Consider the following 26,736-nt stretch of genomic DNA (forward strand, 5'->3'; position numbering starts at 1 on the left):
ACATATCAACTTTAGTCAACTAGTGACTCATACAGGGATTAAGTTTATCAACAATGCATACCTGAGAGCATAAATGTTTCAGTCTTGATTGTATTATTTGTAGGTATGAGTAAAGTCATTTTATGCTATTAAATTGAATGTTGTGAGTTTGTTCGTAAATTCATTATTCTTATTATTAGCGATGTTACATTTGTACTTGAATTTGATGTTTAAGTAATAATAATAATAATAATAATAATAATAATAATAATAATAATAAATGATTGAAAATCCCCGCCACTTTATCATTCAGATATGATAGAGAAACCTCAACCTTACCCCAACATTAAGATAAACCATACTTTTACTGCTTCACCGGTTATTCAAATATTGTCTGCTATCTAAGTAGCGGACGGTTTTTCCCCAAAATTTCTGATTTTTACACATCCGTTACTTAAACAGCTGATGTGTAAAATTAGAGCGCGCGAGTAACCAATAGGGTGGCAAAAATAGCTCCCATCTTTTATTTTTGGAGTGTTCACAAAAATCAGTTTGAAGATGTCACAAAATAAAAATCAGATTGATGTCTTAACGGCTTTGTCTAATATGAATCAGTGATACATGTCTTTCACGGTGCACGACTTTTAATTACCATTGGATTAGAACGGTTTTATTAGATTTTTAAGTGGACCTTCCACATAGAATCATTTACCCTTTCCCTCACAAATTCCAATCCTTGTAGCACCACTCCACCGACCACCCACCCAACCCTCTCTCTCGGTGGTATACGAAGCAATTTATCATACAAGTGGCCAGATCTTGCATTGTCAAAATGAGCAAGGATGAAAAAATAATTAGTTCCAGTTTTAATTTCTAAGTTTTAAACAAGAGATCTTGGCCTATGCTAGCAAACTTCTCGTAATTCATTTTCTAGAGATCCACCGTCAATGTTGTAGATTTGTAGTCTTCCACTAAGTGTTGTTACAAGAACGATGCAGATCTGGGTCATCGGTGGAGGAATGTCGAAGTGTATTTTTTCCGATGAGTTGTTGTAGAGACGACGTCAGATGATCTGAGTTGTTGATGGATCGGCGTCAGATGATCTGAGTTGTTGATGGAGGAATGCTGGAATGGATTTTTGCTGATGAGTTGTTGCAGGAATGGTGCCAGATTTGGGTCGTGAGAGGATGGGAAGCAGATGAAAAATAATTTAGTGTGGAAGGAACACCATAAGATCTAATCTGACTACACAATCTAATGGTAAATAATACTTGTGCACAATACAAGACCTATTGCACTTGTTCACATTAGACCTCGCCTACAAACTAAAACTCTCTGACCAACAACATGTGACATAAATGATAGATACTTAAATTTTTTAACCATTTAGTTCAAAAACTTATCAAAAACTTTTTAACCACTTGAGTATAATATTTTAGTCGACAAGAAACCAAATTTTGTAGAGACCAATGATAAAACATAATATTTCCAATTAATATATTTTTGTTTGGGTACAAAAATGTGTGAGCAATGACTCGAACGGATCAGGATTTGATGCTGTAGTGTTTTCACAAAGTTCCACGCGGTTATCGATCTCGGCCGTAGAGATTTGATTAGAAGGTTTATATTTATTCAATGTTGATTTGACAGTTGAACTCAATTTTTAATCTTGACCATTAGTTTCTGATCGGACGGCCGAAATCGATAACCGCGTGAAACTGCGTGAAAACACTACAGCATCAAATCCAGTTCCGACTCGAACAACACACGACCTCCACCTTTTATATATGCTACACATCATACCACTCGTACATTTCAATATTTATTATACATTTAATATTGAGTCATCCTAAACAGTGTCCTAGTTGTTAAACATACGTAAAAGAAAATTAACAATAAAATTAATGTTACAAAGATAGTTTTTTTTTTTTTTTTATATATTTTTAAGATATTGAATTCATAAGATACAATTTACTTATTGGTATACAGTATTTAACTAGTAATCCAGAAGCACCGTTTATCATTTTTTTTTTGGTTGATTAGTTTATCCTTTTCCTTTAATATATTATATGTGAACAGATAAAAAATTGTCGGATTTTTTAATAGAATTTGGTCCACTGCACCTACTTCAAAATGAATGTGGACGGACTACAGTATATGATCATGGAGAAAAGAGCACGACATAAATAGAAATATTTGTATCTGCATTTTCACTTGGTTCTCATCAGTTTGTCCATTTATAGAGATAGATAAATTGCTACGTTTTCGGGCCATCACAGACAGTGTTGTTAGTTGTCCTGTTACTATCAAAATAAATGATGGAGTTTTTGAATTTATAATAGGTTTCTTTTGTTTTGTAGTATCGTTTTCCAGACACCACATATTGGTAATAATGGTATATATAAGAAAAGCAATTGTATTCTATACTAGCGGGTCAGACAGACGCGTTCCGTGCCTGCTTGTGTTTGACTTATGTTCAAAAAAAAGACATGTCTTATGTTATGATAAATTTGTTAATAAAAAATTGTTATTGCTAAAAAATATAAAGGTATTGTTGATATTATAAAAAATCAACACAAAAAATATTAGCATCCTCTTTACATATATTATAGATTATAGACGTAGTATTAAATTGGTAACCGTTCATGTATAAGTCACTAAACCATTTGCCACTTATTCACATTTTTATGATTTGATTTTTTATTATTTAAAATAACACATTGGTTAATGGAAGTTGTGAAAATAAGTCAAAGGTACATTAGGTATATTGAAAAGTTCATCTCAAACTCACCTATCCTTTTTATATATTGTTATAGATATTGATTTGATACAAATTAAGTTACAAAGATTCAACTAAATAGAGATACAAAAGGAGAAGGAATTAAGAGCTATTAATGACTAATAAAAAATACAGCTTGTAAAGGATATGTACAACAAGCAAACAATCTTATCCAATTAAAACAAATTATATGCTATTAATCCAAATACCAAGTTAATAGCTAATTGTCGATTAACACTCCCCCTCAAGATGGGGTGTGTAAGTTGGTTAAGCCCATCTTGCTCTTTAGAAGCATAAATTGATCTTATTCCAAGGGCTTAGTGAGCAAATCAGCAATTTGGTTGGCAGAGCTGACTTTTACAGTAGTAATACGGCCGGATGAAATCTTTTCACGAACAACATGACAGTCAATTTCTATGTGTTTAGTCCGTTCATGATATACCAGATTTGATGCAATGTGGAGAGCAGATTGATTGTCACAAAACAGCGGTATTGACGTAGGTGGGGGAAGACCAATATCTTTCAAAAGATAGTAGAGCCAAGTAATTTCGCAAGTTGCATTGGCCATTGCTCTATATTCTGCTTCAGCAGATGAACGAGAGACCACACTCTGCTTCTTTGTCTTCCAAGAGATTATGCTAGGAGCCAAAAAAATGCAGTAACCGGTAGTGGGGCGTCGAGTGGTTGGACAGCTAGCCTAGTCTGAATCACAATAGCCTTGCAGAGAAAGATTAGAATCGGAAGCAAAGAAAAGACCTTGACCCGGGGTGGATTTGAGGTAGCGAATGAGACGAGTAGCAGCAACCATGTGTGGTTAACGAGGAGCATGCATGAATTGACTCAAAATGTTGATAGAGTAGGCAATATCTGGACGTGTTACTGTGAGATAAATAAGACGACCCACAAGGCGGCGATAAGGTGCATGATCATTTAAAATAGTACCTTCAGATGGAGATAATTTTAGATTTTGTTCCATGGGAAAGTCTGCAGGTTTGGTAGCGGTAAGACCACAATCAGATATAATATCAAGAGTATATTGTCATTGTGATAAAAAAAAAGACCCTTTTTTGATTTGGCAACTTCAATACCCAAAAAAAATTTCAAAGGACCCAAGTCTTTGATTTTGAAGTGCTTGTGTAAAAGATTTTTAACCATGCTCATGAGATGAAGATCAGAACCTGTTAGAACAATGTCATCAACATAAAGGAGCAAAAAAACAGAACCAGATTCACGATGCAGACAAAAAAGTGAGGGGTCAGTTGTACTATGTGTGAAACCAAATTCAATAAGAACCATTGAAAATTTAGAATACCAGTTTCGTGATGCCTGCTTAAGACCATAGAGAGACTTATGTAACTTACATACAAGAGGCTCCCCCTGACGTCTAAATCCTGGTGGTAGTTGCATATATACATCTTCATGCAAATCACCGTGTAAGAATCCATTATTAACGTCAAGTTGAAAAAGAGGCCAATATTTTGCAGCAGCAACTGAGAGAAGAACTCGAACTGTTACAGGTTTTGCAACAGGAGCAAAAGTATCAAAATAATCAACCCCTTCAACTTGAGTATATCCTTTAGCAACTAATCGTGCTTTATATCTTTCAATGCTTCCATCAGATTTGCGTTTAATTTTGAAAACCCAACGACAACCAATCGGTTTCTTCCTAGGTGGTGGAGAAACTAAAGAACATGTTCTGTTTTCACACAAGGCATCAATCTCAGATTGCATTGCATTGCGCCACTTCGAAAAATTCTTAGCCTCAGTGTATGATTTAGGTTCAGACTCAGTAGTAATTGAAGAAAGAAAAGAACGATAAAAAGTAGAAAATTTATGAGAAGATAAAAAATTACAAAGAGGATAAGGATTACCAGGATTAGAATTTGAAGAAGATGCCTGTGATGAGGGGAGGGAGAAATCATAGTCATTAAGATAGCTAGGTGGTCTTCGTGGTCGGGTGGAGTGTCTGGTCACTGTTGAGGGAGGTTGAGGTGGTACTAGTTCAAGATTGGAAGAGGATGGTTTGAGTTGTAGATTTAGATTAAGCGGGTCAGTTTGTGGTGCGGTGTGTATAGTAGGAAATGGGGGTTCATTTGGTGGAGGGGGTTGTGGTGGCTCATATGGGGGAAAAGGATATAAAAAGGAAGAAGATTCCTTAGTGGGTGACAGTGGCAAGACTAATGCAGGTTTTTGAGCATTAAGCATCTTATATGGGAAAATATGTTCATGAAAAGTAACATCTCTCGTTACATATATATTTTTTGAAAATAAAATAAGTATTTTGTAACCTTTTTTACCATGGGGATAGCCTAAGAAAACTCCTGGAGAAGCACGATTATCAAATTTGTGGAAGATTTGTGTGTTGCGACCATATACTAAACAACCAAAAACCCGAAGATGAGACAAATTTGGTTTCTTTTTAAATAATATTTCATGAGGTGTTTTACCTTTTAGAACATTTGTAGGTAGACGGTTGATTAAATAAGTAGTTGTTAATACAAAATCACCCCAAAAATCTAATGGTAAATTGGATTGAAAATGCAAGGCACGTGCAACGTTTAGTAAATGTCTATGTTTACGCTCGACAACACCATTTTGTTGTGGAGTATAAGCACAACTTGATTGTTGCAATACTCCCAAATCTTTGAAAAAATTATTGGTGTGGGAGTTAAAAAATCACGTGCATTATCAGATGGAATTTTTTGAATATGTGTTTGAAATTATTTCTCAATCATTTAAAAAAAATGGGGAATTAGTGTGTTGACTTCACTTTTGTGATTCATAAGAAAAACCCAAGTGCTTATAGAAAAATCATCAACCATAGTAAGAAAAAATTTTGCACCAGAAGAATGAGCATTATTATAGGGTTCCTAAACATCAAAATGTACTAACTCAAACAACTTAACAGTGGTAATACTACTCCTTGAAAATTGTAATCGAGTTTGTTTTGCTAAAGGACAAACAGTACATAAACATTTATTTGAAAACTTAATGCTAGAATCAATATTATTGAATTTGGAAGATAGGGTGGGGGCCGGATGTCCTAAGCGCCAATGCCACAAATCAAAATGCGATCCAAATGAAACAGCAGATGAAAATATTGTAGGATAATAGTCCATGAGATAAAGGCCCCCATGTTACTCACCCATCACAGAAATCTTCTTCGTCATCTGGTCTTGTAATAAACATGAAGTGGAAGTAAAAATGACATGAGAGTTAGTATCACAAGACAATTTGCTAATGGATAAGAGATTAAATTTAAATGATGGAACATGTAGAACATGTGGGATTAAAAGACCAGATTTCAAATAAATAGAACTAATATGATGTACGGGAACAAGTTTATCATCAGATAATTTAACAAAAGAGGAGACTTTGGTATATGAATGGAAAAAAGAAAGATCAGATACCATATGATGAGTTGCACCAGAATCTAAAATCCAAAGAGAAGAAGAGGGTTTAAAAGATGCAAAACAATGAAAAGAGGTACCTGCAAAATTTGCTAGAGGTTGATCATTACCAGTCTTATGAAGAAGAAAAAGTAATTGGTTGATCTGAGTCTGAGATAAATTAACCGGAGGCTGAGATTTCGAAGATGAAGCAACAACAGCAATTGTGGGATGATTGTGAACAGCAACAATTATGGGATGATTGTGTGAAACAGCAGGTCTGGAGCCTCGACCACCACGAGAGGAAGTCCCACGAAATTTTTTTTTTGGTCCAAGATTATGTTTCCACCAAGATGGGTACTCAATTTTTCATAGCAGCGACTGTCGGAATGTCCTTCTATATCACAATGGGAACAATAATAAATTGGTTTTTTGTTTCCATCCCGAGAAATATTGGTATTTTGGGCAGTCATAGCAGATTGTTCCAATGTAATGGAACGAGAATCAGATAGTGAACGTTGACGCTCTTCTTGTTAAAAAAGAGAGTAGGCTTTTGGTACGGAAGGAAGAGGGTCCATTAGGAGAATTTGACTTCTAACAGATGCAAAGGAATCATTCAAGCCCTGTAAAAAAATCCATGAGATGCTCAGTAGCATAAATATCATTGAAATTAGGAATGACACCACAAACACAAGCAGGAACCGTGCGATATGAATCAAGTTCATCGCGGTAGGCCTTCAATTGTGTGTAATAAGTAGCAACATAATTGGTTCCTTGAGAGAGGTTTGAAATAGCGCGTCGTATTTCAAAAATACTAGGAGCATTTTTTTGATTAAAACGAGTGAGGAGATCGAGCCATATATCACGTGCACTTTTGATCCAAAGAATGGAGTTTGCAATGGTTGAATGAACAAGCCAAGATTGAACCATGTTATTGCAGCGAATCCAATTAGAAAAATTATGATTGTTTGGTTCTGGTTTTGCGATGGAGCCATCAATAAAACCAAGTTTATTTTTTGCTTCCAAAGCCATAGTCATGACACGATTCCAAGTAGGATAATCGTCTCCATCAAGTAGTTGTGTGACTAGTATTTGACCTGGTTGATCAGATGAATGAAGAAAATATGGAGAATTTTGGTTAGGTATGTTTATGGCAGCCATTAGTAATGAGATAGGATTGACCGAAGGTAGGCTGATACCATATAAGAAAATCAATTGTATTGTATATATTGATTTGATACAAATTAAGTTACAAAGATTTAACTAAATAGAGATACAAAAGGAGAAGGAATTAAGAGCTACTAATGACTAATAAAAATACAGCTTGCAAATAAATAAAATCAATTGTATTGTATATATTGATTTGATACAAATTAAGTTACAAAGATTCAACTAAATAGAGACACAAAAGGAGAAGGAATTAAGAGCTACTAATTACTAATAAAAATACAGCTTGCAAAGGATATGTACAACAAACAAACAATCTTAATAGCTAATTGTCGGTTAACAATATACTACCAAAATCAATGATGAAATATGTGTTTGGTTGTAATTAAGGTGATGAAAATTAATTTTGATGGATTTTATTTGAAAATTTCCTTTTAAAATGAGTTGAAGATAAAGTGATTCAAAATGACTTAAATAAAATAAGATATCAAAATCAAATGGTTAATGAACTTCTCTTAGGACGGATGGTTCAGGAGAATATGAGTTCAATTCCTGGTGAAAATAATTATTGGTCAGATTTTTTTAACCTCAGGGCCTAACTTTAGATTTACGGACCCCTTTCCTTGGAACCAGAAGGCTAATTAATGCCAAAAAAATAAAATAAAATAAAGTGAGTTAAATAGTAATTAATAAATTTGAGTTAATTAGTTTTTGTTCTGCTTTCCAGTGGTTTGAAAATAGAATCCGAACCAAGTGGAGCGAAAAATATTATCCGAACTACTATTTAGTTTGCAAAATAGAATTCGAACCATATTCAAAAGGCAAAAATAGAAGTTTAGAAGGCTTGAAAGCAATATAAGAGGTGTAAAGAGAAAATTTCCATGTAATTCTTCCAAGAACGTTCCTATGGCCCTTATCAATAGAAAACCCGCTAGTTTACCCAACAATATTCTGTATTCAGATATTTGGAGTGTTCACTAATTAAAACCACAAAGTGTCTTAACATATGAAAAATTAAGATTTACTATATACATATACAAAAGGTATTTTAGGTACATTTACACATGAAATGAACATTTTAACTATACAATCAAATTTTCTTAATAAGAGTGGAATATGCAATAAATGTTTATGCTTTATATTGCACATGTTAGTGTGTTGATTGGAGTATGCGTTGATTTCATTCATATCAAATTTACTGATATTCCTTTCATAAAAATAAAAAATTGAAGCCGATGCTAACAAATGTCATTGGAACACTCGATAAGAAACTAAATATAGAAAAATATATAATCAACACCTTTTTTTATGATGTTACAAAGTAAAAGAGCAAAAAGTACAGGAAAAAAAATATATATAGAAGCTAAGTTCCAAGCTCATCTCTCAAGACGAGAACTCTAAGTCAAGCGGGGGGAATCCCAATAGGAAGAACATCTCGCATTCGATTTCTCCTTTGAAACAAAATCTGCGCATATTATTTTCTAAGAACATGCATCGATGTAGTGCTACATTCTCATGTAGGGCATCTATAATAAGAATGTTTGTAGCATAAATGTGAGGTGCTATTGCGTCTAGCAATAAACAACTCAACAGTTTCCAAGCAACCTGCTGTGAATTCTTTAATATCACACCAATAATCTTGATGTGTGGAGCAAATCGAATAAGCAATCAAAACGTGGAAATATCAATAATAATCACGAACAAAAGATAAGCGATAAAACTGTAAAGAATACGAAGCAAATGTTTACCCAGTTCAGTCAAAACCGACCTACTCTGGGGGAGAGAGACTCTCCGTTACACTATCGTTAGAAAACTTGATTACAACGAGATTCAATACAAAAGAGTTGCAAGAATTAGACTTCAACCCTAATTCTACCCTTTTCCCAAATCTCTTCTCGTGACCAAGAGATTTAATCAAATGTTTCCCAAGGTGATAGAATGATTCGCCAACCTTAGAGTCTTCCCAAGATGTTACTCTTATAACCCTAGTCTATTTGTTGGCCTTAGAAACCCTAAAAACCTCTTACAAATATCAGAAAACGTGTTATATTTATAAACCTGCACAATTTTTCGCCTGAGGCACGAGATTTTCGCCTGAGGCACGAAAACAGAATCTTGCCCTTTTTCCTGCTGAAATTTTTGCCTGAGACACGAGTTTTTCGCCTGAAGCACGAAAAACAGCAGATTTGAGTTTTTCCACGTTTTCAAGGCAATTCCCAACATAACCACTCTCACAAATAATGCTATTATAGTCTTTGTTGCAACAAATTTCAAGGTCGTCTGAATAGCACATAAGGTACCTTCCAGAGTGTAAATCCACACACATTCATCATACAAAGCAATAATCTTCCACATCACCTCATGAACACACCAATATTTATCCTTAAAAGTAATATTGTTTCTCCACCACCAAGCATGTTATAGGCTTGTAACAAACAAAATCGAGGAGACAAAAATTAAATTATGACAGCACCCCATATCCAAACGAAACGCAAACACTCATGTAAATAGTGAAGAAGAATATTCTTCATGGATGAAGAGTTTAAAAAGTTATTTTTTTCGAGAGAATTTTTTTCTTTTATTTAGTTTTTTAACAAGTGTCTTAAAGACTATCTAACTAAAATTAACTTTTTTGACAAAAATAAATAAAATTAGTTGATACTCCATTACACATATTTATGATTTAAATGTTACCGTTGGAAGCTTTCATGTTCTTCTATTATTTGTACAAATATTTATAAAGGCCTTGTTTAGAATAATTTAGTATATTGTGTAAAAAAAAAAGAATAATTTCGTATATATCGGCTAGTTGTTATTTCTTTTTGGTTTACAATGAACTAGGAATCGAACTCAGGATCTATAACGTACTACCCAAACCCCTCACAACTATATCAAATCTAGTGGTTAGTTGGCTGTTATTTATTGTAGGCTGTCATAAAAACTTTTTTAGATGAAAGGATATACGTCTTTGAAAAGTAACTAGAGAAGATGAATATGTAAATGGCAAGGTTTATGCTAATGTTGACTAATCAATCTCGTTTTATATATGCCAATTTTTTCTTCACATAATATTCCAAATTATACATGTTGAATAAGATTTTCAAGCTGATGTTGGATTACTTAATAATGTGTGTCTTCAATTTTATCCGTCTCAAACCCTAATGAAGAATATTTTAAACAAGAACAAACTTGGTCAAATTGTGTTTTGGATTCTTGTGCTTCGAGAGTCTAATCAGATACTAGGTGATACAAAATTTGGTCTATGGTCATGTTTCAAAATTTTATTGAATTCTTATTAGTGCTGATATCTTGATTATTAGATTTCCTCATGATTTTTAGTTTCTTTGGGGCTACTTAGTGTCTTATCCCCTTTACATCACCAAAAAATGAATATTGCTTTGTTAAACAGAAGTTTTTTTTATTTCCCCACAAAATACAAATTTTCATAAAAATATTATTATAAAAAGAAAAACTAGACATCCAAATCAAAATTCGCATAGGACACCTAAAATTTTAGAGATGACCTTGACGTAAATCAGCAACTACCAGTAGCTCGGTCAATGATTGCAAAGGAGAGGAACAAGAATACTGGCTAATTTGAATATTTATTTTTTCATGTATTTTTATGGATGTCAATTTGACCCATACCCAATGGGCACTCGCAAAAAATACTCATAACGGGTAGGATAAAAACCCGCATTTTGAGTACGAGCATGAGTAATTACCCGCAAGAATGAACGGTATGGGTGCGGGTACGGGTACCTTAGTACCCACCCGCTCCATACCCACATAATATATATATATATATATTTTATATATATATTATTATATAATAACATATTTATATCAATTTAAAAAAATGTAACATTATTAAACTATTACACATTCTTAATAAAAATATTTATTTATAACATATATAAACACAATGTGAATATGTCAACAAAGAAATGAACTTTAACACGAGGTTAGTAAAACATTTTATTATAATTTTCATGAGTCAACATTAAATTTTTTTTAAAAAAATTAATTATATTAAAATGATATGATATTTTATAATTGATCGATTTATTTTTAGCAAAAATGTGGGTAACAGGTACGAGTACTTAGATACCCATAGGGTATGGGGACGGATACAAAGATTGTTAATCACGCGTGTATGAGGATAGGTACATGTATTTTTTCAAACTGCGGGTATGAGTACTATAGTACCCTACCCATACCCTACCTATTGTCATCCTATTTTATAGATCTATTTTTTTTTTCCTTGTATAGACCTTTATTTTTCTTAGGAGAGTCTGTTTTAGTTTATCAATTTCTCCCTTATTCTATTATTCCAAATGTTGGGTTGGGTCACATTTGTTAAATATGCTTAGATCTCATCTCCAATAGCTAATTCAAATGGTGAGGTTGTCATCACATATTTATACATTTATCCGCCCGGGAACCTAAGCAATGTAGGACTTCTAACACAACAACAAACATATTCAACAACATTGGCCTAAGAGCAATCATAGAAGTGAGGTTGAACACCACAACTTCATCCAAAACATTAAGGCATATTGAGTTTATAATATATACGAGTCATCTTACTTATATGTTGTTCAATCTCAACTTTACTCCTCAAATGTGAGACTCTTTACGTCACTGATCCAATACAAAAACTCTCTCACGCTCCCCGTCAAATCGAACCGGGTTCTGATACCACTATTAAGTCACGAGAGGAAGTCTCATTGAACTGGATCAATACATTTGAGCCAAGAAAAACCATACAAATAAGGTTAAACACCACATTTTTATCCAAAACCTTAAGACACTATGATTACCGATCCTCTCATTTATATGTTACTCAAACTCAAGCCTCAACTATTCTATTTAATATGAAATTTTAAATAATTTTCGCTTGATACATCTCAACATCAAAGTATCTAAGAATATTTATTTAATCATGCATGTATATAGTTGAAATAAACACAATATTAAGTATATTTTTGAACGTGAATATCAACCAAGTGTCAGACACACATATATAGTAAAATATTATTACTATATATGTGTATATAGTATACTGTATATACTCCTATTTGTTGAGAAGGCAATTCAATCCCTCCAAATGCTGCAACAGATGTTGGAGCATCTGTCACCACATTTGTCTTCACTGTTTGTATTGTGTTTGTTACTTGCCTTACAAGTTAGTATTTTGATGTTAGTTAGTTGTAACAGTTAGTTATAACTACTTTGTGTATTGTTGATTAGTTGCTAACTAACTATGTCAGTTAGAGTTAGTTAGCTTGTTTGTTAAGTAATTGTACAATTTGTAAACTCTATAAATTGTACCAAAGTCAATAATAAAATCAATGCTTTTGATAATCTCTTTCTCTCATCTCTATCACCCTCTTCCACTCTAACAAGTGGTATCAGTTAGCCTTTAGGTTTTCGATCAATTCCATTCCCTTTACACAGAAAATTCGTTCTTTCTTGTTCCATTGTTCATTGATTCATCACGATGAACAATAACAGTAATTCTTTGCCTGCAAATCTTCCGATTCTAGATGGAAAGAATTGGGATCAATGGTGTGTGAAGATGAATGTCATCTTTACCTATCAAGAAGTTGAAGAAATCATCAGTACTGGGTTTGAGCCTCTTGCAGCAAATGCGACTGAAGCTCAACAAACGGCTTTCAGAGAAGTGAAGAAAAAAGATAGTAAGGCTCTGTTCTTGATTCATCAATGTGTAGATTCATCGAATTTTGAGAAGATTTCTGGTGCTAGAACAGCTAAGGCAGCTTGGGATATACTCAGTAATGCTCATGGTGGTGGAGATAAAGTCAAGAAAGTGAAGCTTCAACACCTTCGATGGCAATATGAATTGCTAGGCATGATGGATAAGGAATCCATTGGTGAGTATTTTACTAGATTGCAGACTTTGGTTAATTCAATGAAAAACTATGGTGAAACTGTATCTGATCAGCAAGTAATTGAGAAGGTTCTCAGAACATTAAACCCTCAATTCGATCACATAGTGGTAGCAATTGAAGAATCCAAAGATCTTTCCACAATGACTGTGAATGAACTGCACAGTTCACTTGAGGCACATGAACAGAGGCTTCAAGAAAGGAAAGAAAGGAAAGATAACAAGGCAAATCAAGATCAGGCTTTGTATGCAAAGAATGGAGGTTCTTGGAACAAGAATGGTAAGGGAAAGAATAAATGGAATAAGAATAAGGGAAAGAGTGATGGCAGTCATGATCAGAATCATCATAATGGTGAGGAGGATCAATCTGAATCTTCAAAGAATAAAACCAAGAATGGTGGAAAGAAAGGTGATAAGAGCAAGATTCAATGTTATAGTTGTGATAAGTGGGGTCATTATGCTTCTGAGTGCAGAAGCAAGGGAAAGAAGAAGCAAGAGAATGAGGCAAATCATGCAAGACACAATGATTCAGATTCAGATGGTGTTTTGATGATGGTGACTTCAAACTCAGAAAATGATACCTCAAAGCTATGGTACCTTGACACTGGATGCTCAAATCACATGACAGGTCATAGAGATTGGTTATTGGAATTTGATGAAAATTTCAAAAGCAAAGTGAAGTTTGCAGATGACAGCACTATATCAGTAGAAGGCAAAGGCAAAGTGATGGTTCAGAGGAAGAATGGTAATCACACTTTTGTCACTGATGTGCTGTATGTACCATCTATGAAGCACAACCTGTTGAGCCTTGGACAGTTACTTGAGAAAGGGTTCAATTATTCCACAAAAGATCACAGCATTGAAGTATTTGACCCTAAGAACAAGTTGATTCTGAAAGCTCCATTGTCAAAGAATAGAACATTCAGAGTAAATCTTCAAGTTTCTGCATTTCAGTGTTTTTCAAGTTTGATCACTGAAGATGAGAAATGGCTGTGGCACTACAGGTATGGACATTTGAACTTTAAAAGTTTGAATCACTTGTGTAATAAGAAGATGGTTGTAGGGTTACCACTGATTCACACACCAGAGAAGTTGTGTGAAGGTTGCTTTGTAAGCAAGCAACCCAAGAATTCATTTAAGAGTTCAGTGTAGGTCAAAACAACTACTTGATGTAGTCCATTCAGATGTGTGTGGACCAATTGAAGTTCCAACTCTAGGAGGTAGCAGATATTTTATGACTTGTGTTGATGAATTCACCAGAAAAGTCTGGATTTATCTGCTGAAAGAAAAGAGTGAAGTATTTTCAATGTTCAAGAATTTCTGTGTACTAGCTGAAAGACAAAGTGAACATAAGCTAAAGATACTCAGAACTGATGGAGGTGGAGAGTACAATTCTAAGGAATTTCAAACTTACTGTACTCAGAAAGGCATAATTCATGAGGTAACAGCTCCCTACACACCTCAACATAATGGTTTAGCAGAAAGAAGGAATAGAACTCTGCTCAATATGGCTAGATGTATGTTGAAGGGTAAAGGTTTACCAAAGTGCTATTGGGGTGAAGCTGTCAACACTGCAGCATATGTGTTGAACAGGTGTCCTACAAAGAGATTGAAGGATAACACACCAGAGGAATTATGGACAGGTCACAAACCAAGTGTGAAACACTTGAGAATCTTTGGTTCACTGTGTTACAGACATATTCCAGATGAGAAAAGAAGAAAGCTAGATGATAAAAGTGAAAAGCTGATTCTCATTGGATATGATGCTACAGGTGCCTACAGAATGTATAATCCCAACAATAAGAAAGTTGTGATTAGCAGAGATGTGATTGTTGATGAAAAATCACAATGGAAATGGAGCTCAGAAGCAAACACACAAGTCACAATGCAACTGGAAGATGGAGTGAATGATGCTGCAATCACACATCAACCAGTAGATAATCAAAATCAAGGCACACCTCATGAAGAAGATATGCATACATCAAGTGATGATGATGATAGAATTCAACTATCATCAGTGCCTGCTCAAGCTCCAAGGAGATCAACTAGAAACAAATTTCCCTCTGTCAGGCTTAATGATCATGAAATCACCTCAGATAGTGCAGTGAATGAAGATGGTGACTTGGTACATTTAGCATTCATGGCAGATGCTGAGCCAATTAACTGGAAAGAAGCTGTAGTAAGTTCAAAGTGGAATGCAGCAATGAAAGAAGAACTCCATTCAATTGAAAAGAATCACACATGGAAATTGGTTGAGCTACCTCCACAAAAAAAAGCTATTAGTGTGAAATGGGTGTTCAAATTGAAAAAGGATCCAGATGGCAAGATAGTGAAACACAAGGCAAGGTTGGTTGCAAGAGGATTTCTTCAGCAAGAAGGAATTGATTACACTGAGGTGTATGCACCAGTAGCAAGAATGGAAACTATCAGGTTAGTGATTGCAATAGCCAGTTCATACAATTGGTCACTATACCATATGGATGTAAAATCTGCTTTTCTCAATGGTCCATTGGAAGAAGAGGTTTATGTACTGCAATCACCTGGGTTTGAAATTGCATCAGAAAAGAACAAAGTGTATAAGCTTAACAAAGCTTTATATGGCCTTAAACAAGCTCCAAGAGCTTGGAATAAAAGGATTGATGAATTTCTGCAAAAGGAAGGTTTTGTGAAGTGCACTGTTGAATTTGGTGTATACATGAAGGGAAGTGATATCTCAGATGCTATTGTCATTTGCCTGTATGTAGATGATTTGCTGATTACAGGTCACAGCACAACTAGCATTGAGAAATTCAAGGGGAGATTGAAAAGTGAGTTTGAAATGAGTGACTTGGGCAAACTCAATTACTTCCTTGGATTAGAATTTCACTATGCTTCAGATGGTATTGTATTGCATCAGAGAAAATACATTGAAGATGTATTAAAGAGATTTCAAATGGAGAATTGCAAAGCAGCTGAAACTCCAATGGATGCAAATTTGAAATTGTCAAAAAATGAAGATGAACAAGCAGTAGATGCTACTTTGTTCAAGCAGGTAGTTGGCAGCTTGAGGTTCATCTGCAATACAAGACCAGACATTAACTATGCAGTGGGCTCAGTGAGTAGGTTCATGAGTAAGCCTAAAACTTCTCACTTGATTGCAGCAAAAAGGATCCTAAGATACCTGAAGGGTACACAGGATTATGGTCTAGCTTTTCCAACAAGCAACAGTGAAACTCAAATTGAACTTGAAGGTTTCTCAGACTCTGACTGGTGTGGAGACAAAGATGATAGAAGGAGCACATCAGGTTACTGGTTCAGGTTCAGAAATTCACCTATCTCATGGTCTTCAAAGAAGCAGAACATAGTGGCATTATCTAGTTGTGAGGCTGAGTATGTAGCAGCAGCACAAGCAGCTTGTCAAGCAGTTTGGCTTGAATCCTTACTAGAAGAATTGAAGATCAACTATGTGAAGCCTATGAGATTGAATGTTGACAATAAATCTGCAATCAGCTTGGCAAAGAACCCCATTGCACATGGAAGGTCAAAGCACATTGAAACCAAGTATCACTTTCTAAGAGACCAAGTCAGCAAAGGCAAACTGAATGTGATGCATTGCAGGACAGAAATTCAAATTGCAGATATCCTTACCAAGCCACTGAGGGCTGATAGGTTCAAGGAGCTAAGGAGCATGTTAGGCGTTGTGAAGACAGAGAAATTGAATTGAAGGGGAGTGTTGAGAAGGCAATTCAATCCCTCCAAATGCTGCAACAGATGTTGGAGCATCTGTCACCACATTTGTCTTCACTGTTTGTATTGTGTTTGTTACTTGCCTTACAAGTTAGTATTTTGATGTTAGTTAGTTGTAACAGTTAGTTATAACTACTTTGTGTATTGTTGATTAGTTGCTAACTAACTATGTCAGTTAGAGTTAGTTAGCTTGTTTGTTAAGTAATTGTACAATTTGTAAACTCTATAAATTGTACCAAAGTCAATAATAAAATCAATGCTTTTGATAATCTCTTTCTCTCATCTCTATCACCCTCTTCCACTCTAACACTATTAGAAAATAAAACAAATAAACAATGATGATATAACAAACAGACAAATTCCAATGGAACAGTAACAGTACAGTGGAACAGTTGGAGGCAATCTTTGCCTGTCAATCTATTTTGTTAGATTCCATATACATCATTTTCACTTTTGAGTCAGATTTGTCTTGGCTTCATTCATTTTATTATTAATTTTATTATTAATTTTGTCTTGGCTTTCACTTTTGATAAATGCATGACTATTATCGAATTATATATTCCTATCACATTTTTATAACCAAAGTTTTGTTTTGTCTTGTTTTAATCATGACACATGACTTGCCGTGTTGTATTTATATTTTGATCGAGTATATTATTTGGATAGATAGATAGATGATACACCCACTAATCAATGGCCACAAAATTTATGCTTATCAAAAAAAAAAAATGGCCACAAAATTTATGTTTGTCCCGGCCTGAATTTCTAATTATAGCTGTCAAATACTCTCTCCTATTATCATATTAGAAAAAAATTCACGTTTTAAATTTATTTTTAATGAAAAATAGAACATACCAAAAAAAAAATAGAAACTAATTTGTAGGGACATCGCAAAATATATGTAGGAATCAAGGTTCGAATATCGAACACTCAATTTATTCATCTTTAAGGTGAAATTTCTAATTATTAAACTGTTTGACAAAAAAAAATTGTGAAAAATAGAAATGAAGAAATTAGTTTAAGAGTTGAGTCTGGTTGAATACCAACTATTTAAGTCACTCATATCTTCTTCTTTTCTTTAAGTTTAATGCTTGAAAGGAGGGTTGAGAATAGATTAGGCCAAATTACACTTTATCAAGTCTAGTTTATAAAAAAAATGAAGGCACTATTTGGTATGTCAAATAAAGCTGGCTTATAGCGTATTGAACTAGTTTATAAACTTGTTTGATAAAAATGTTAAGTGTTTGGTAACGAGTTTCTCTAACTAGCTTATAGCGTTTTTTGAGATGTTATTTCAAGTAGCGTATGAGCTTATAGCTTTTTACATTTTATTTCATATTTACCCTTATTAGTTTTATTTATTATTATTTTTTAAAATTATAATAACTACCCACTAACACTTACAAAAAAAAAACTACGCACCAACCATGTACTTTTATGTCATTTTGTACTTACAACATCTAAATTTGCCAAACAATTTAATTTTATTTTACTAGTTTTTCAACTATAAGCTACCAGATCTTTGGTCCTTGCCGCACCAAAATCGAAACAAAACGAACTTCAGACTATAAGCTAGCTTTTCAGCTATAAATTAGCTTATCAGCTAGCTTATAGCTTATTTTTACCAAACAGAGTCGAAAGCCTAAGCCTCACTTGTGTCATAAGAATAGTTTTTAAGTCTAAATCCAACCTTTGAAAAGTTTGATATGACCTGTTAAAATGGTTATATTTTCAAAGCTCCGAACAGAATTTGTAATGTAGAAATTTATATTGGAAGTAATTAAATAAGCTTCTTGTGTAAAATGAAAAAGAAAATGTTAACGAGCGTTCCGCAGCTCTTTAAACATCTTAAACAAGAAATTTTTGTAAAAATTTATGTAAATATATAAAGTCAACACATTGAAAATTAAAATATTTCATTTTTTACATAAATTTTTTCTTTAAATAAAATGCTTAAAGAATGTCTAGGGACATTCGTTAACAAGATCGAAATAAAAAAATCATCATGACATGATAAAAATATGACCACAGAACTAAATCTCCATCTCCATCTCCATCATTGATCTTTTGTATGAGTACGAGTACGACCAATAAAGTGTGGTCACTGAAAATGATACATCATTTATTTTTTATTGACAAAACTGAAAATGATACAATTGATAACACTTCTACAGTATAAAAAAATGCTCTCAATCTCATTTATATTTAATTATTTCACTCTTTTTTTTTAAAATTAGTACAGTACTAATTAATCAAGTCAAATGTTAATCTGTGCAAGGGCACATGATAAGCAATTTCATATAAATTAAATTCAAATCAGATTAGATCACACCTTGCTATAATTAATTATAATATATAAAATTAATACTTTTTTTAAGTTTTATACGTACATGCTATAAAAAAGTTTTATAAGCATTTAATAAAACAGATCTCACCTAACAATTTAAGTAGTAGTAATATATATTTATTTTTTTTGGATACGTAGTAATATCTATTTATTTTATCGAAGAATACTCAAATGAGATGACACGTGTCTCTAATAGCTTAATCAAAGTTCTGTGTTTGATGATATCTGGCTTTTGAACATACAACAGCGTTAAAATTCTTTGGAGAGTTTGTCACTCATTTGAATTCTACATTAAGACTCGAGGAATTAGACTTTGCGGTCTATTTATTATGTCGTTGAAAAGTAGTAGTAATATTTAATATACCTATTGTATTGTCTCACTCTCTATAGACTTGTCCTATCAATTATTGTAAACTAGTCACAAAATTGAAGAGCATGCTTCTTTGTAATAATCATTGCTCACAGAGTATGTTCTGCTGAGGAGAGCAACACAAATCATTCAAATTCAACATCCAAAAATGGCTTACTTTTGGAACTCAATTGGTACTAAATTCCATTCTTTTTTACTCTTTTTTGTACCATTTGATTTGTGTATGTCACGTCTATCATGAGTTCTTAATTATTTCATATATTAAGTAATAAAGATTTCTTGTTCATGCCTTCATCTCGGTTTCATTTCACATTGTTTAGTTAGCGGCGCAACTTGTTTGTCTGCTGTATATGTATTATGGAATCTGGACCGTAGTATTTAAATATATTTTGTACTTTGTAACTCGAAGTATTGCAAAATAAAAAACTACACTAGTCACTCTGGTATTGCAGACGTAGGCACAATTGGCCGAACTTTGTGAACAATTGTCGAGTTATTTTATGCATTAATTTATTTATTTGTTGTTCTAACATTATTAAAGCTTGGAACATTGATTAATTATTTGAATTTAATGGATTATGTCTATGCAGGTGAAATTTCATGGATTTGTGTGAAGAATTTTGAGTTCAATTCTTTATGTTCTCAAAGGAGCTTAATAGACACAATCAATATACTCTTTCTTTGTGTCTACTTCATATCTTTGATTATCACTATAATCAGAAAAACTTCTACAAATGAAAGCCACAGAAAATTCAGGATTTTCCTTATTGTTTCAATTTGTTGTGGAATTATTAGCATTGCATTTTTCAGTATTGGATTGTGGAATCTCATAGCAAAAACTGATTACTCTGAGAAATTGAATTGGTTAACTTTCATTATCAAAGGATTCATTTGGATTTCTTTTGCAGTTTCTTTGATTGTTCAAAGAGTCAAATGGATTAGAATATTAAACTCTATATGGTGGTTATCTTCATGTGTATTGGTTTCAGTTATCAACATTGAAATTCTGATAAAAAATCATGCAATTGAAACTTTAGATATTGTACAGTGGCTTGTACATTTTCTTCTTTTGTATTGTGCTTTCAAAAATGTTGGTTATTTAGGAAATAATAATAGTGTTCAAGAAGGTTTATCTGAGCCACTATTAGGTCAAAAAATTGAAACTAATCAAACAGGATTAGGTCATGCTAATTTCTTCAGCAAGTTGATATTCTGTTGGATTAATTCTTTAATCAGTTTAGGTTACTCGAAGCCACTCGATCTTGAAGATATACCTTCTCTTGTTTCTGAAGATGAATCAAACATGGCTTATCAAAAATTTGTTGATGCTTGGGAATCACTTGTTAGAGAGAGGACCAAGAACAATACAAAGAGTTTGGTTCTTTGGTCTATTGTTAGAATTTACTTGAAAGAAAATTTATTAATAGCATTTTATGCATTAATCAGAACCATTGCTGTTGTAGTTTCACCTCTAATATTGTATGCATTTGTTAGCTACTCGAATAGAACTGAGGAAGATCTTAAAAAAGGTCTTTCAATAGTTGGTTTTTTGATTGTCACCAAGGTGTTCGAGTCTTTGTCGCAAAGACATTGGTTTTTTAACTCAAGGAGGTCAGGAATGAAAATGAGATCAGCTTTGATGGTGGCAGTTTATCGAAAGCAGTTAAAGCTTTCTAGCTCGGCAAGGACAAGACACTCGGCGGGCGAAATTGTGAATTACATTGCAGTTGATGCATATAGAATGGGAGAATTTCCATGGTGGTTTCATATAACATGGACTTCTGCAGTGCAACTTGTTCTTTCCATTGGTGTACTTTTCGGTGTTGTTGGTATTGGTGCTCTTCCGGGTTTATTACCTCTTGCTATATGTGGACTTCTCAATGTACCATTTGCAAGGATCATACAAAATTGTCAGTCACAGTTTATGATTGCACAGGACGAACGTCTACGATCGACTTCAGAGATTCTAAATAGTATGAAGATTATTAAGTTACAATCATGGGAAGAAAAATTCAAGAACTTAGTTGAGTCGCTACGCGATAAAGAGTTTGTATGGTTATCTAAGACACAGATACTGAAAGCTACTAATTCATTTCTTTATTGGATGTCTCCTACGGTTGTTTCTGCTGTTGTTTTCCTTGGATGTGCTGTTACCAAGAGTGCACCATTGAATGCTGAAACCATTTTCACAATTCTTGCAACATTGAGGAACATGGGAGAACCTGTTAGAATGATTCCTGAGGCTCTATCTATTATGATTCAAGTTGTGGTTTCTTTTGATCGTCTTAATAAGTTTTTGCTTGATGAAGAACTAAACAATGATGATAGTGAAAGAAACTTACAGCAATGTTCAGTTAATGCTGTGGAAATTCAAGATGGCAACTTCATTTGGGATCATGAGTCTGTCTCTCCAACTTTAAAAGACGTGAATCTTGAAATCAAACGAGGGCAGAAAATTGCAGTTTGTGGACCTGTTGGAGCCGGAAAATCGTCACTTTTGTATGCCATACTTGGAGAGATTCCGAAGATTTCAGGAACTGTAAGTTACTAAATATAATATATTTAACTTTTTATACTGTCAAATTCAAATGAATAAACATGGTATTAGTACCCGAAACTTTTTCACCCCTATGATATTGGAAAACAGGTTAATGTAGGTGGCACACTAGCCTATGTCTCTCAATCTGCTTGGATACAAAGTGGAACAGTTCGAGAAAATATACTCTTTGGCAAGCCAATGGACACAGCAAGATACGAGAAAGCAATTAAAGCGTGTGCCTTAGATAAGGATATAAGTGATTTTAGCCATGGTGATCTTACAGAAATTGGTCAAAGAGGAATCAACATGAGTGGAGGACAAAAGCAAAGGATTCAACTAGCTAGAGCAGTCTACAATGATGCTGATATCTATCTCCTTGATGATCCTTTCAGTGCAGTTGATGCACATACAGCTGCAATACTTTTCAATGTAAGAAAATATCACTTTTATTATGTTAATTACTCCCCTTGTTCCAAACTTAGTGTCGTCCAAGATTATTCCCACATATTAAGAAAAACTACAAATTAATGAAAGAATGTTGCAATTTTTTAAAATTATCCTTGTTAACTACTGATAATTAATCATTGTCATAAATGTATAGTATAATATAATGACTTGAAAGTTGTGTAGTCAATACTAATTTACGGATAGAATGATGAAAATGTTTGTCACATTTCAAAAAGCATTATGATATTTAATTTAGAACTATTTTTACATGTTGAATTGTTGAAACGACACTTATTTTGGAATGTATGCAATTATAATAAAACTAACGGCATTTGCAACATTACAACAGGATTGTGTCATGACTGCTTTAAGAGAGAAAACAGTCATTCTAGTTACTCATCAAGTGGAGTTTCTCTCAGATGTTGATTCTATCTTGGTAAAGTATTTCATTTGGATTCCTATATTAAATTACATTTGAGCATAATTAACATGATGAACTCAAATTCTCTAGGTAATGGAAGGTGGGAAAGTTATTCAATCAGGTAGTTATGAGAATCTCCTAACAGCCGGAACAGCCTTTGAACTACTTGTGAGTGCTCATAAAGACACAGTTACTGACTTGAATCAAGATAATGAAAATAAAAAAGGTTTTGAAAATGAGGTTTTGACTAAAAATCAAAGTGAGGGAGAGATTTCTAGTATCAAGGGACCAATTGGTACACAGCTTACACAAGAGGAAGAAAAAGTGATCGGTAATGTTGGATGGAAGCCATTCTGGGATTATATTAATTATTCCAAAGGGACATTCATGTTGTGTTTGATCATTTTAGGACAATCTGTTTTTTTGGGTTTCCAGACTGCCTCAACCTTTTGGCTTGCTATAGCCATTGAAATTCCAAAAGTAACTAATTTCACCTTGATTGGAGTTTATGCATTGATTTCTTTTGCTAGTGCTGCTTTTGTTTATTTAAGATCTTACTTGACTGCACTTTTGGGATTAAAAGCTTCTACCGCTTTCTTCTCAAGCTTCACTAAAGCTATCTTCAATGCTCCGATGCTTTTCTTTGATTCAACTCCTGTAGGAAGAATTTTAACTAGAGTAAGATTTCTTCATTACTAATGAAGAAAAAAATCAATATATTTTCTCTGTTCATTCATTTGTCATTACTATTTGATAACCCCTCTTGTTTAGACCAATATTTTCTTCTCTCTTGTGCAGGCATCATCAGATATGAGTATTGTGGACTTTGATATACCTTATTCCATCACCTTTGTAATATCTGTTGCAATTGAAATTGTGGTGATAATTTGTGTAATGGTTTCAGTCACATGGCAAGTTCTCATTGTTGCTGTTCCTGCAATGGTTGCATCAATATGCGTTCAGGTTTCTTGTCCACTTTCCATTTTTTCTTGATTTTCTTTCTCTTTCCATGGTTAGATTTAGAACTTCTTAATCTCATTTATTTCTCCTTTTATTCTTCTAAAAGCAATATTATCAAGCCACTTCAAGTGAACTAATACGGATCAATGGAACAACCAAAGCTCCAGTCATGAATTTTGCAGCTGAGACATCACTTGGAGTGGTTACTGTAAGAGCATTCAACATGGTAGACAGATTTTTCAGTAACTACTTAAAACTTGTGGACACAGATGCTTCACTGTTCTTTCACTCTAATGTGACAATGGAATGGGTAGTTTTAAGGATTGAAGCACTTCAAAATTTGACTGTCATCACTGCAGCGTTGTTGCTTATTCTACTTCCTCAGGGATATGTATCCCCAGGTAATAATATAATATATGCAAAAGTGCACCTACAATACTTTAAGTTTTAAATTTTCCCCAGATTGGTCCTTTAAGTCTTGTTACACAAAGTTACCCTTTTTTGCAAAAGTGCACCGGCAATTATGTGACTTGTAAACATATACCATACTTGCCCTTTAAGTTATGTGTTTAACAACTAGATAGGTCCTTTATTTTGTCTCTCATAAGTAATATTCTTCCTTGTGCTATCGACCCTTGTTTTGTTTTCTCAAATCCAGCATTGAACCAAAACATTCATCAGAACCCAGAAAATTCAGTGAACCAGAAAGTCTACCAATAGACCCAAATTTGTAGATGACTATTTTCCTCCATCCTAAACCTATATAACCAATCCAATAAAATGACAAACTTAAAGAACTTCAGGTGCAATTTTGTAGATGACTATATTTACCATGATAAGATTCATGCTAATAACTCCTTTTATGTGCAGGTCTTGTGGGACTGTCACTCTCTTATGCTTTAAACTTGACAGGAGCGCAAATATTTTGGAGTAGATGGTTTTCCAACTTATCAAACTATATCATCTCTGTTGAAAGAATCAAACAATTCATTCACATACCAGCAGAGCCTCCTGCTATTGTGGATGGTAACCGACCTCCATCTTCATGGCCGTCCAAGGGAAAGATTGATCTTCAAGGCTTAGAGGTAATGTTCCATCCATGTCTTCTTTTCCACCTTAATTTCAATATGTTGTTTACCTACTTTAGTATGATGCCTGTTGTTTGCACATTGGTTTCAGATTCGATATCGCCCTAATGCTCCGTTAGTCCTCAAGGGAATCACTTGTACATTTAAAGAAGGGAGTAGGGTAGGAGTTGTTGGAAGGACTGGAAGTGGAAAAAGTACTCTTATTAGTGCTTTGTTTCGCCTAGTTGAGCCTTCAAGAGGTGATATTTTCATTGATGGGATGAACATATGCTCAATGGGGTTGAAGGATTTGAGAATGAGGCTAAGCATAATCCCTCAAGAACCAACTCTTTTCAAGGGAAGCATTAGGACAAACCTGGATCCTCTAGGCCTGTACTCAGATGATGAAATATGGAAGGTGAACTAACTAAGTTAACATGATAAAAAAATATGCAGCTATTGAATTTAGCTAAATTTTACATGAGCCATTCAATAAGCACCAGTTTGGTTATATTTGATTTGTTTGTTTAGGCTGTGGAGAAATGCCAGCTTAAGGAAACAATCAGCAAGCTACCAAGTCTCCTGGACTCTTCAGGTCAGTCTTTGGCAACCATCTAATAGCATGACTTACTAAAATGAGTCTTAGTAGATGACTTTTGAAGCAATAAATAGACTATGAAAGTCTAATTATTTTTAAGTTTTACAGTGAGTGATGAAGGTGGAAATTGGAGCTTAGGACAACGCCAATTGTTTTGTCTTGGAAGAGTTCTACTTAAGAGAAACAGAATTCTTGTTTTGGACGAAGCTACTGCATCTATCGACTCTGCCACAGATGCCACTCTACAAAGAGTGATTAGACAAGAATTTGCCGAATGCACAGTTATAACTGTGGCTCATAGAGTTCCAACTGTAATAGACAGTGACATGGTCATGGTTTTATCTTATGGTATGTTAATTCCTTATTCCTTATTCTTTTTTCATTTTTATATATGCTGCTACTTCTCTTTTCTAGTAGTACTATCTGATGCCTCATAATTTTTGGTTGGTTATTGAAGGGAAATTGGTGGAATATGATGAGCCTTCAAAGCTAATGGACACCAACTCGTCATTTTCTAAGCTGGTAGCTGAATACTGGTCCAGTTGCAGGAAGAATTCCTTCACAAATATTAGCAGCCTGCAGTAATGAATAATGAGTTTATGGAAAATTAATATTGGTCCTGTTGAAAGAAATTGGTTGACATCAAGTAGTTATGACTTATGAGCCCAGATGAATAAAGGGGAAACTATGACGAAATATTTTTGTTCATGTACATATTGCAATTTAGTTGCTCATAAATCATAATATATTCAAAATTTTAAAATATTTTCTCACACAAATTCAACACAGAAATACTCTGGATATACAAAGCTAATGGTGAAAAGGATTTGCATTTTTTTTTAATCAAGTAGCCTAATGGTTAGAATTTGACCTTTAAGATGAATAAGTAGAATGTCTTCTAACGTTTCAGAATTTTGTTAATTCATGTTAGTCTTGATACCTTAGCGTTTAGGTTTCCTCATAGTTTTTAGTTTCTTTTGGGGCTACTTCCCTTTGCATCAACAAAAAAATGAGTATTAATTTGGCAAAAAGAAGT

At 33.9% G+C, this 26,736-nt stretch overlaps 3 protein-coding genes across 3 annotated transcripts; 2 read left to right on the forward strand and 1 right to left on the reverse strand.

Annotated features, from left to right (window-relative positions):
* Positions 1 to 6,759: 6,759 nt before the first annotated feature.
* Positions 6,760 to 7,308, reverse strand: LOC123886785. The gene has a single exon (XM_045936071.1). The coding sequence runs from the start codon at positions 7,306 to 7,308 to the stop codon at positions 6,760 to 6,762; it is 549 nt and encodes a 182-aa protein (XP_045792027.1).
* Positions 7,309 to 12,817: 5,509 nt separating this feature from the next.
* LOC123886786 lies at positions 12,818 to 14,377 on the forward strand. Its single transcript, XM_045936072.1, has one exon. It carries the CDS (start codon positions 12,818 to 12,820, stop codon positions 14,375 to 14,377), a length of 1,560 nt encoding a protein of 519 aa, XP_045792028.1.
* Positions 14,378 to 19,653: 5,276 nt separating this feature from the next.
* Positions 19,654 to 26,463, forward strand: LOC123884136 (ABC transporter C family member 8-like). The gene is made up of 12 exons (XM_045933150.1): positions 19,654 to 19,841; positions 20,259 to 22,207; positions 22,316 to 22,636; positions 23,004 to 23,090; positions 23,166 to 23,753; positions 23,874 to 24,038; positions 24,142 to 24,436; positions 24,906 to 25,120; positions 25,215 to 25,520; positions 25,634 to 25,697; positions 25,809 to 26,048; positions 26,158 to 26,463. The coding sequence occupies exons 1-12, from the start codon at positions 19,817 to 19,819 to the stop codon at positions 26,283 to 26,285; spliced, it is 4,383 nt and encodes a 1,460-aa protein (XP_045789106.1). The 5' UTR covers positions 19,654 to 19,816; the 3' UTR covers positions 26,286 to 26,463.
* Positions 26,464 to 26,736: the final 273 nt, after the last annotated feature.

This window comes from Trifolium pratense, linkage group LG5, assembly GCF_020283565.1.
Source record: "Trifolium pratense cultivar HEN17-A07 linkage group LG5, ARS_RC_1.1, whole genome shotgun sequence".
NCBI classification, from domain to species: domain Eukaryota; kingdom Viridiplantae; phylum Streptophyta; class Magnoliopsida; order Fabales; family Fabaceae; genus Trifolium; species Trifolium pratense.